Genomic DNA, 12031 nt, shown 5'->3' with positions numbered 1-12031 from the left:
AACAGTTTGTATTTAAGTCATCAGGATAATTCTACACTAATTTCCTAGATATTTTCACACATTTTTCACTAGATATATCCACATTGTTTAAGAAGGAAAGTATATTTGAAAGAACGTCATACAGTTTCGCCTTTCTTTACATGCAAGATTTAAGTGTGTCAATGATGGTATATTTTGTGGTTACACTAAGTTTATCTCAGGAGTACTCAATATTTATGGAGCACTTCTGTCATTTATTTGTTTCTTTCCAATGCTTTTGCAATAGAGAACAGCTTGATAATCAGTATTTGCCAGTGTTTGTTTTGTTGTGTTCACAAAATTTTCTAAATCTTCTCTTAAATTCTGTAAATACCCTGTTAATGATTGGCAGAGATCTGTGCTGTCTTTAAATTTACTTCTGAATCTTGGAGATCTTAACTTGTCTGATGAAAATGCTGCAATATATTATTCCACATATTCAACATAAATACATATGCTGATGTTTGCATTTTGTTGGCAATGTTTTCAGCTTCTGTTTTGGTATCTCCTTATTGTGTCTGGTCTTCAGTAATTCCTAAGGCACTGAATTTGAGTGTATGATTCCAGGATTGCATTTGTTGCTACAGCATGTGCTTCCCAACATGTGTTAGAAAGACATTTCAATACTCAGTCATTGCCTAAATATGTGAATAGAGGCAGCAAAAAATGTGTGAAGTAACTGAATAGTAGGAAAAAATCAACTGCTTCTGGACAACAATCTACTGTGCTATATTCTAGATTGAATGCACAGTACATGGTATGAAAATGACATATTGACTACATTCTAAAATTTTCTGTTGCATGTCTTTTTAACACCTTGCCATATTCGTAGCATTGTCATAAGATTAGGTTTCTGCACTTAGGAAAATCAGTTTTGCAGACTTCACTTAAATAGTGAAGTACTTGATTTGCAGTTTCTTCATCAGTAGGACTTTCTGAGCTAGGATATGTGATAAATTGCTTGACAGGTTTTCCATCTGTTGGACATATGTGTCTTAAAATAATACTTGTCTGGTCTGTATGAGAAAGAGCAGAAGTGAAATCGACAGACAAACTGAAATATCAAGCTATACTTATTTCACTGAAAGTAGTTAATCAAATGTCATCACTTATTAAGTTTATTAATTCTTTATACATTGTTTTAGACATAGACAATTGGTGACTCAACTGTATTACCATATTTTGAGATGTGACCTGCTAAAAATGGATCAAACTGAGCAACAAGTTCAATAGTTCACATTCAGCGTTGGTTACAATGACAGCAGCATTGCTTCCAATATTGACAGTTCTTGCATTAATTTGTGATTCCATTTCTTGAGTTAGCTAAAACCATGTCTTCAGTTTAAATACGACAACAAACAATGTCTATGAATTGAACTGTTTTCATGCTTACCACTTATATTCAAGTTATACCAATTGCTAAATCCATCTGGAACAAATCAAGAATTAAATGATTTAAGGTTGAATAGTTTGCAAACAAAGCAATACATAGAGGTGACTGAGAGAATACTATAGCCACTCCCTCTTGTGATTTTCACCATTACTTTGTACCCTAGAAATATATTCTGGCTACAGAACCTTGTTTGTTTACCATCCATAAGTTTTTGACGTGAATTTTCAAATGGTCCACTGTGATGCTAACAAACACTGGGCCCTCTTTCGATTCAGTAATTTACGTTAGAAGAAAAATTATTCCACACAGCAGGATTTGTTTTTCTGTTACTTATTCGGTCTGCATATGGGTCCATTTCATATTCTAAAATAGTTTTATACCATTTCTTGGAGCTCTGGTGGTGTAGTGCCTAAGGCATTTTACTGCTAACAAGAAGGCTGACGGTTCAAACCCACCAGCCATTCCTTGGAAGGCAGATTGGGCAATTTACTTCTATAGATACCCCTTTGGAAACTGAAGGAGGGGTTGCAATGAGTCAAATCGACAATGATTTGCATACATTAAAATCAAGCATTCAATGGAAGAAGTCTCTTCTGATTCATTACATTTTGAAAAAGAAATTAATTTTGGAATTGTCTTTAGGGATTCACAAATCTTTTTCTTTCTGCCTTCTGACAGCTTTCATTTTTATGCTCCACTTAGTTGTTGCTGTTTCATTTTACCTAGATATAAAATTTTAAATTTGGTTTTAAATTTAAATACGTTTGAATAATTGAAAATAAAATTGATAAACCAAGTAAGATTTATAAAATAAAATTTACATTTGAATTTGGATGTTAACATGAAAATTTGTATTTGAAAATTAGTAAGTAAAAGAATTTATTTGGAAAATGTAATTTTGTTCTTCAGGTCTCATAGTGACCCCTCTTTGGGTTTCTGAGTCAGTTATCTCTACGGAAATAGATTGCCCAACCTTCTTTTCGAGGAGGGGCTGGTGGGTTTGAACCTCCAGCCTCTAGTTAGCAGTCATATGCCTTAGGTACTATGCCATATTTCCAGTGTTTTTTTTATGTTTCTTATATTAGACTTATACATAACACATAAATTATTACTTGTGTTAGTATTATATTAAATGTATGCTAGATTGTGTCCACATGTATATCAAACATCTTTTATAGTTAAAATTACAAATACTGTTTACAAAATTTAGGACATAACTCTTTACATAAATGCATCTACTTCTGTAGTGATACTGCCTCGAAAACCCAAGGAGGGGTCGCTATGAGTCGGGGCCGACTCGATGGCAAAATAACAACCACAACAATACGGTTAAAAAGTAATTTGATTGAATTCATTGCCATGATCAGCTTATTTGAGTTCCCTCACTTTTGCATGTCATCTGGGACTAGAGTTCCCATTGCTTGTTTACCAGGGTGTGCGCAAGAGCATACCTTAATGTTCATATCATGTCAAAAGCATTGTTGGCCCTCCTGGCTGGAGTTACTGGATCAGCAGATACGGATGTACAAGACTGTTCTCTCAAAATGTATTAGAGGCCTTTTATCTATTAATATTATCTGTCCTTACCCAGTAACCACTTATGTTGGATCCAGTTGCATATTGGGTGAATATAGCAAGAGTCAGACTTGACAGCCCGCCCGTAACTTTTCTTTATTAGAAATAAATAGTATATTCCCCAGAGACCCCTTGAGATAAGGCATTTCAGTGACATGGGAGGGAACTGTAAGAGACAAATGTCAACTAAAGTATTGATGTGGTAGGGGCTGCCCTCGTGACCTTGCATGAACTTTTTTTCTGGCTGGAACATTCTCATGCATTGGAGCTGGCATCAGTTTCATGTAGTGCCCTGCCAGTTCCCTTCCACTGCAGCACTTGCTTTTCCTTGTATCCTGTATACTTGGGATCTGTGGGTCTTTGCTTTGGACAACTAATGCTCCTGTTTTGTTGATGCCCTAAGGATGTGTTCACCTTACTTATTGAGGAATCCATCCCTTCCTATTTCCATATTTTAATGTAACTACTCCAGTGTAACACCACAACCAAAACCAAACACACTGCTGTCGAGTTGGATCCAACTCATAGTGTCCCCTTTTTGGGTTTCCGAGGTGATATCATTATGGAAGTAGATTGCCCCACCATCCTTCTGAGGAGTGGCTGGTGGGTTTGAACTGCCAGCCTTCTGGTTAGCAGTCAAATGCCTTAGGCACTACACTACCAGAGCTCCCAGTATAACAACCAAGCTAAAATTGAGCAAGTGGTGGCCTAGGCTTTCATCTGGGTAACAGGTTTGTTTTTTAAAGTCACTCACTCTCAGGATCAGACTCAGTGGGATTAGATCTGGAATTGGGATCCATGATCTTCTTAATCTTCTCCTCACTCTTCTAGCTCCTAGCTGTGCCAAGATTCACTGGGCTGGCTCTTGCTTGGGGAGGAAGTGTCAGTTGTCTTAATGAATTAGGTCAATATCAAGTCCAAACCACTTAGCTGAGACTGAGAGGACCTGACATGATAGTTCCTTCATTAAACTCTTTGAGTCTCAGATGGGGGAGGCTTTGACCTTTTTTTGTTTCTCCTTTAACACTGCACTGCCACTTCCCTTTTTAATTTACTATCTTAATTGCAAAATTTTTATGAGTGTGTTTTTTCTTATTCCTTCACAGTCACTCCAGAGGGTGGGTGACTGAGCTTGTGTGAGATCCTACTTATTGAGGCAATTTTCCAGTCCTTGTTTCCCTTTCTTCTTTTACTCATTGCCTTGTCCATGTCAGACTTGACCCCAGTTCTATCAAAGTGTAGGAAAAAAGTAAGGAAATCAAATTCAGATGTATCTCTTAAGCTATTTAGTATCTGTTCTGATGAAAATGTAGAGAGGAGTCTTATATTCATCATCTGAAAGGAAATTTGTCTACTGATCCAGTTAATCCTTTCATGATCCATGGGGCATATAATGCCCACATACATTTTCTGCCTCTGGAGTTTAGTGGGAAACTCATATCCCACTCTTAGTGCTTGCTGCCATCTGGTGGTGGCCTGTATAACTGTGTGAATCTGAAGAACCAGCCTTCATCCCACCAACCCCAGTCACCCCTCAGAACTTAGGTGTCCCACTAATTGTATAAAAAATCCATTTACCTCAAAAAATTTTTTTTTTGTTTCGTTCAAAATGCTAAAATTCAAAACAGTGAAAACCTATAGTTTCAACAAAAAATTTAAAGCAGAAAATAATTCAGTCTTGAAAGGGTTAATCAAGGACACATTAGATGTTTGCCGAATTTCTTCTTTCTGCCAGGCACTGTGGCAGGAAATATGGATACAGAAAGAAAGTCCTGCCTCTAAAGGAGATCATGGGGGAAGGAAGTAGCTACCAATAACTAGAATGTGAAGACAGTGGTAGTTCACTGGTGAAACTCTCACCTTCTATGCAGGAGACCTGGTTTCAATGGTTTCAGTTTCTAGCCAGTGTAGCTCATGCACCACCCTTCTGTCATTGGAGGCTTGCATGTTGCTGAGATGCTGAGCAAGTTTCAGTAGAGCTTCCAGACTAAGATGGACTAGGAAGAAAGGCCAAGTAAGTGGTCTGTAAGTGAAGACCTTTATGAATCACTGTTAACACTCTGATCCCATGGTTCAGGGTTTGTCGTAAGTTGAGGCTGACTTGGTGGCAACCAACAACAATACAGTGAGCTAGGTACTAATGGTGGTATAGTCCTGGGGATTATAGGGCCACAAAGATAGGGCTAATTGTATCAGAAGGGGTTAAGGAAGGCTTCTCAGAGAAGGGAACATTTAAGAAGACCTTTGATTCTTAGGGGGAAAGAGCACTCTACACAGAAGTAATACCATCTGCAGAGGCACAGAGGCATGTTTCACTGGGCATTTCCAGGAAACTTCAAGTGGTTGGGACAGCATCCAGTTTAAGATGTGGATGGGCAAGTGGTGGGAGATGAGGCTGAAAAGATGGGAAAGGCCCAGTTTGATTTAACCTTGTATGCCTGGCTAAGACCTTTGTTGTTTTGGCAGTTAGTAGCTATTAAAGGCTGGAAATGACATGACCAGATTTACTTTTTAGAATGGTCACTTTGGTAGCCATGATTGATTAGGGAGCAGAGAGTTGGAATAGGGAAACAAGGTAGAAGAGAATCCAGGGATAGTTACTGAAAACCGGAATTAAGGTAGTGACACTGGGGATAGAGAAGAAGAGATTGAAGAACAATGTTGAAGATAGAATGGACAGAATTGACACTGGAGTGAAGAAATGAGAATAGATTAGAGAATTCTGTGGTCCCTGAATCAGGCAACCAGGTAAATAATGATTCCGTTCACTAAAGTCAGAATGCAGAGAACAGAATGGATTTGGTGAGAAAGAGTGAAAGTATCTATTCTAGACAAGCTACATTTGGAGTGTCCCCGGGAAAGCAGAAGAGGTAAGTCTGTGAATGAGTAGGATTCCCTTGGTTTTAAATAGCTATTTTTATTCCACTTGGCATGTAATTAAGAACCTAATACACTCTTGCAAAGCAGGTGGCATGAGCACCATTATTTATGAATTGTATGGTGATGTGTCCAAAGGGCTTCACTATGCATGGATAAAACATCAGGCTTAATTTGAAAAGTCAGAGTTCTTTTACAGAAATACTCGTTTCCAGCAAGCCTCCTGGGGCTTCCGGGTACCTGCCCAGGCATTGCTTAGGTGACCTACACAGAACTGATTCACTTGCCTGGGGAGGAGGACACCATCTGGCTGGCATCGAAGCTGCCGCCTTAATCCGCCCTCTCAGATATTCCTCACCTCTGTACGTGACCAGGGCCATGAGCACTCCCTCCTCCCACAGTTGGTTCTCTCCTCATCTTTGTTTGTTTCTTCCGTTTCCTAGGTGACCCCATTTAAGCGAATATGCAGGGAAGTGAGAATTTGTAATGGTGGCAGGTAATGAGAGAAAGCTGATGACAGTGAAGCATATTTCTGTAGCCAGAGTGAGTCAAGGATTCATTTTTCCCAAGTGAGTTCACACCATTTGCTGAGGCAGTGGCAGAGCTGTGCACTGAGCCTTCCATTGATTAATGCACCTGCTGACCTCAGGTGAACTGAGCTAGGGAGGCACAACACTAGAGCTAGCGGTAGGATGTCTCCAGGGAGACCTGGGAGACTAGAAGTCTGTGGGATGGCCTCCTGGGTTCTTGATCCTTAATGACTTACTGCAATGCTCTGTTAGTGGAAGAGCTAAGTGGTACTGGCACCAGAAATTTATTAGCTTCCGTCTATTAATGACTTTCAATTAAATTGTCATCTTTCAGTAGCCCTTCTTTGTGAATGCAGAGTTAAGACAGGTTCAGGATTTCCTTGAAGAGAGCTGTTTTCATAATTGGAGATTCAATTCAAATTGTGTGCTCTGGTTAGAGTAGAAGGTACTGGACAGCTGCACCTGGGAGTGCCAGGAGTCTGCATCTGGAACCTTCAGTGCGTGTACCCATTGATGTCCCTCATTACTCCTGCAGCTAAAGAATTCACACTTGAGTTTCCTTATGACTCAAGCTTGTGGCTGTGCGGGCTTGTGTGAGTTAATGGACCTTAGATCCACAAATCATAGTCCTCAGAAAACTGAAACCTTCAAAACGTGGTGACCACTGCCCATGCTGTGTCAAGGGTGGTCACTGTAAGTTTCTGCTTTAGAAGTCCACACTGCTTCAATGACCACAGCTGGAGCTAGTCACAGAGATGGTCCTTTCAGTTGGGGCTAAGGTAGATCTGGAGTTTGTATCAACATAGACAGCAGTCTGCAGCCTCTATAATGGTCTATAGTCTCAAGGACTGAGGTTGGAAGCCTGGCTATACGCTTCCCTTTCTCATTCCACAGGCTCCTCTCAGATTGTTCGCTACTCTCTATGGTGCAGGATCCTTGCATTTTTTTTTCCCCCACTGAAGACTGAGCAAAAGATTTCTTTTGAAAAATCCAGTTTATACAAAACTATTGTAAGTGAGGCAGTTCTCCATATAGGAGGCAGCATAGAATCAGACTTAGTGAATTTAAATCCCAGCTCCATCCATACTCTGGCTTGTCTACCAGGCTTCAGCAGATTTTTTCTGTAAAACAAAACAAAACAAAAAAGCCACTGCCTTCGAGGAGTTGATTCCAACTCATAGCTACCTGTAGGACAGAGTAGAACTGCCCCTAGGGTTTTCAAACCTGTAAATCTTTACAGAAGCAGACTGCTACATCTTTCTCCCATGGGAGCTCCTGGTGGGTTCAAACCACTGACCTTTCAGTTAGAAGCCAGGCACTTTAACCACTGTGCCACCAGAAATATTTTAGGTTTTATAGACCATATGTCTCTCACAACAACTCAATTCTGCCTTTGAAGTACAAAAACAACCGTAGACAGTACAGAAATGAATGGGCGTGTCTGTGTTCCATTAAAACTTTATTTAAAAAATAGGCAGTGGGCAGGATTACACACATGGGCCATAGTTTGCTGAGATCCTTCTTGTGTAAAATGGAATCATACCTGCTTCACAGAGTTGTGAAAAAATAAACAAGATTGCATACAGGGACATGTATGGTGCTTGAGAAAGGATGCACACTTCTCAAGACTTCCTGGACTTTCATGATTTTTTAGAAAGCTATGGAGAAATGCAGAACAATGATTAGCAGTAGAATGAAAAGCAGGGGAGGCTATAGGTTTAATGTTCCTTTTGGAATCTGGCATTATAGCAATTTAGGGCAGCTACAGTGAATTGATGAATCAATCAAAAAGCATTTTTGAGGTCTTATTCTGGATTTAACAATGTGAACATGTCAGTGGGTATAAAAGAAGTGGAAGGCATACTCTGTTCTTACAGTTTAGATAGAGAGGCAAAACAAGATGTGAAGCGATTAGGGAACAGTTACAACTCAGGCCTATCTGGAATGACTGCTGGTCCGTGGGAGTTCAGGGGAGCTGGATATAGGTGAGCTGTGGAGGTCTAGGTTACCTGTGGGAGGTGGAAATAGAACTGAATCTGGAGGGATTAGTGGGGTTTCAATAAGGAACATATGGCTTTGCCTTTTGCTTTTGGTCTGGACTTTGGTGTAGAGTCCTCATTTTGCACTGGGTCAGAGTGAAGACTGTCAGGAACAAGCACTTTGTAATGAAGGCTTAGAAATCTTTTCAGGTCCAGTGTTCCCAGAATGAGGATTTTCCTAGATGTCTTGATCATGGGCATCTGTTTCTTACCATCCCAGAATTTTATCCATAGAATCTAAGAGAAAAAGAGAGGGCCCATTTGGGAAGAGTAGTTTTTTTGAGGAAGTCCACACACTGGTAGTGAGTGCCTGAAGTCACTCAACCTGTCTGTTACTGCTTTTTCTTCCTTCCTCATCCTTCATTTCACCTCTTGCCTTCCAGGTTGGACTTGGCCCAGTCACTTGGACTGACTCAGCTGCAGGTGAAGACGTGGTATCAGAATCGCAGGATGAAATGGAAGAAAATGGTAAGAAAGAAGAGAGTTGGTCTAACCCCTGCCCAGTGTGATGGGGAAATTCTTATTAACTGGGATTGCTCAGAAGACAGAAAAGACCAGTGGGTGATTTGCACTCTAGAGCCTAGAAGGCCTTTAAGATGCTGGCTAGGAGTGAAGTTATTTGAAGTATGAGATAAGCCATTTCTCCTGACTTGGTTTTTCACAGTTTCCGTAAAAGAAAAAGCCCACAAACTTCTCAGTTGCTAGTTTTAACCCCACCTGCAAGCCTTTTTCAGAAAACTTTGTCTCCCTTTCACCAATAGCTAAAAATAGAATTAATTACTCTGTAATGACATATAGGGCACATTGTTGTTTTAGCTGTGCATCTTCTATTGCAGTGATTCTCAAACTTTAGGAGGCATCTGAATAACATGAATAGTAATCTGAAATGCAAAACTGTAGGTCCCATCCCAGGATTCTGATTCAGAAAGACTGTGACAGCCCTGGGATTATGGATGCTAACAAGCAGCTATTGTTGTTGTTAGGTGCCATCAAGTTGGCTCTGACTCATAGTGACCCTGTGTACAACAGAACGAAACACAGCCAGGTCCTGTGCCAGCCTCCCAATCCTTGCAGTACCTGAGCCCATCATTGTAACCCCCGTGCCAATCTATCTTGTTGACAGCCTTCCCCTTTTTTGTTGACCCTGCACTTTACCAAGCATGATATCCTTCTCCAGGGAATGGTCCCTTCAGGCAACGTGACCAATGTAGGTGAGATGAAGTCTGGCCATTTTCACTTCCAGGAAGCATTCTGGATGCACTTCTTCCAGGACAGATTTGTTAGTTCTTTTGGCAATCCACGGTACTTTCTGTATTCTTCACCAACACCACAACTCAAAAGCATTAACTCTTCTTTGGTCTTCCTTACTCGTTGTCCAGCTCTCACATGTATATGAGGTGATTGAAAATACCATGGTTTGGGTTAGGCACACCTTAGTCTTCAAAGAGACATCTTTGCTCTTCAGCACTTTAATGCAAGTGGTATAATGACTACAGTTTCCATAATATTACTCTGTTGTTGTTGTTATGTGCCGTCGAGTTGGATCCGACTCATAGTGACCCTTCCTTGGGTTTCTGAGGTGGTATCACTACGGATGTAGATTGCCAAACCTTCCTTCCAAGGAGTGGCTGGTGGGTTTGAACTGCCAGCCTTCTGGTTAGCAGTCAAGTAGTGCCTAGCTAATGAATATCTTTGATTTTTAAATGTAATTGTTAGAATAAGCATCTCTACATTTTAGGGACTCAGAACCCCATAAAAGTGTATCTTTTTTTTTTTTTTTTTTTTTTAAAAAAAAACACTTTCAAATCCAAATTTTCCAAAGTAATTGTTTCATTTGCCAGTTTTGTAAACCACAAAGCAATGGGTTAAGTCAAGAGACAAGATGAGGGCAGTGGTGAGTGGAGAAGAAACCTGCTGTATTATTTAGAGACCAGGTGCTTATATGTGAGCCTTTCTTAGAACCTCATGGGATCTTACTGGTTCCTTTCCTCTTATATGGACCAGGCATTCCTTGCTTTCCTGGAGGACATCCTGATTTGCTAATCCATCTGCCATCTGCCATGTTTCCTGGTGTTTCAAGGGCCTGGAGTATGATACTTTTTACCTTAATGAAATAACAAGCCTCTCCTCCCATCACTTTTTAGAGGAAAAAAAGTTAATGAATAAACATTTTTTCAATTTTGTGTTTATGTCCAATAATTTCTTAAAAAAACTTTTAGTTCTTCCTATCCTTTCTGTTGACTGCTAACAATGAGGAAAAAAAAAAAAAAGAGAGAAATTGAAACTGAGTATTAATTGGAAATACTAGAAAAAAGTCCACAAGCAACATTTATTATGTATCCCAGAAAGGCGTCCTGGGAAAATCTCCTCATTTCTTCTGCCAGGACCTGACCCCAAGATTCAAGGATTTTCAAATGGAGGCAGATTTGGCTCAGGAAGTGCTCAGGGAATGAGGCAGAGATGCCAGTGGCATGTACAAGAACACATGTATTGCATGAATCAACACACACACTCACACATATATTTAAGTGTCTCTTATGAACCAAGCCCTGTCAAAGGTACTGGGACATAAGACATAAAGTATTATCCCAGCCTTCATGTAATTTATGATCTGGATGGAGAAACAGGACACAGGAAGCAGCTAAGGAACACGTTATAATTAAGTGCTAGGTTGTTGAGCATAGATTTATAAGCCCATAAAAATTAGGAGGAGAGAGAATGGGTAAGATTACAAGGAGAAGTTGAAATGGAAGGATGAATGGAATTCAGTGAAGTACATGGTCATTCCCAAAACTCTCGTAGGTCAAGACATACAGGAAACTTTCTGTGGAAACCTCTGGGGAGACTGATCTCTAAAGGACTAGATTTGGGACTTAGAAGCATGACTGAGGTTACCATGCTTGCCCCTGCCTGGCTGATTTTGGACTAGTCCCTTCACTGCTTTCTTTGCATGTTCTACCTCACACCTCCTTCCTCATCAGCCATCATCATCAAAATCAGTGTCTCCTGATTGGCAGCAGCATTGTTGTAACTGATTATCAGCAGTTTTTTTCATGAGTTCAGTGATTAAGGCACTGACAGTCTGCCATCCCCGCCAGAGCCATCCAGTGTGTATTGAATGTCACATGTGCCTTTGTCTCTGTCTCTAATGTCATTTGTTTTTTCAGCAGCCACTGTTTCACCGACAGTGCTGTGGGCCAGGTAGTAATGGTTACCCCTGCTGTATAAAACAAAATGGTGTAACTCAGCACATTTGCCTCAGAGGAAATTCAGTAGACCAACCAGACTCAGGCTCCTATATTCCTATACACAGCTCACTTTAGCAGTAATTTATGGAGTACTTACTTTTGCCAGGCAGTGGAGATACAAAGAGTATTTCCATTAATAAAAAGGTATTCAGTCAAGTGGGGGAGCTGTTACATTAGTATATCCAGTATGATTTGGGCACAGTTGAAAGACTTAGAGAATGTGTGATCAGTATGTTGTTGTTGTTGTTGTTATGTGCTGTTGAGTCGGACCCGACTCATAGCGACCCCTCCTTGGGTTTCTGAGGCAGTATCACTACGGAAGTAGATTGTCCCATCTTCCTTCTGAGGAGT

The 12031-nt window shown here is 40.3% G+C and overlaps 1 protein-coding gene across 1 annotated transcript in view; it reads left to right on the top strand.

Moving 5' to 3' along the window:
- Nucleotides 1–12031, top strand: part of BARX2 (BARX homeobox 2) — a 129752-nt gene that overhangs the window by 89452 nt on the left and 28269 nt on the right. The window contains exon 3 of the mRNA XM_007956655.2: nt 8816–8900. Coding sequence (XP_007954846.1) covers nt 8816–8900 — 85 coding nt within the window. The remainder of the gene's footprint in view (nt 1–8815; nt 8901–12031) is intronic.

The sequence above is a fragment of the Orycteropus afer genome, unplaced genomic scaffold (assembly GCF_000298275.1).
Source record: "Orycteropus afer afer isolate SDZICR_OR568_19922 unplaced genomic scaffold, OryAfe1.0 scaffold00649, whole genome shotgun sequence".
Classification (NCBI taxonomy): domain Eukaryota; kingdom Metazoa; phylum Chordata; class Mammalia; order Tubulidentata; family Orycteropodidae; genus Orycteropus; species Orycteropus afer.
Note: the sequence above shows the minus strand (reverse complement) of the source record. Positions and strands in the feature narration are given on the sequence as shown.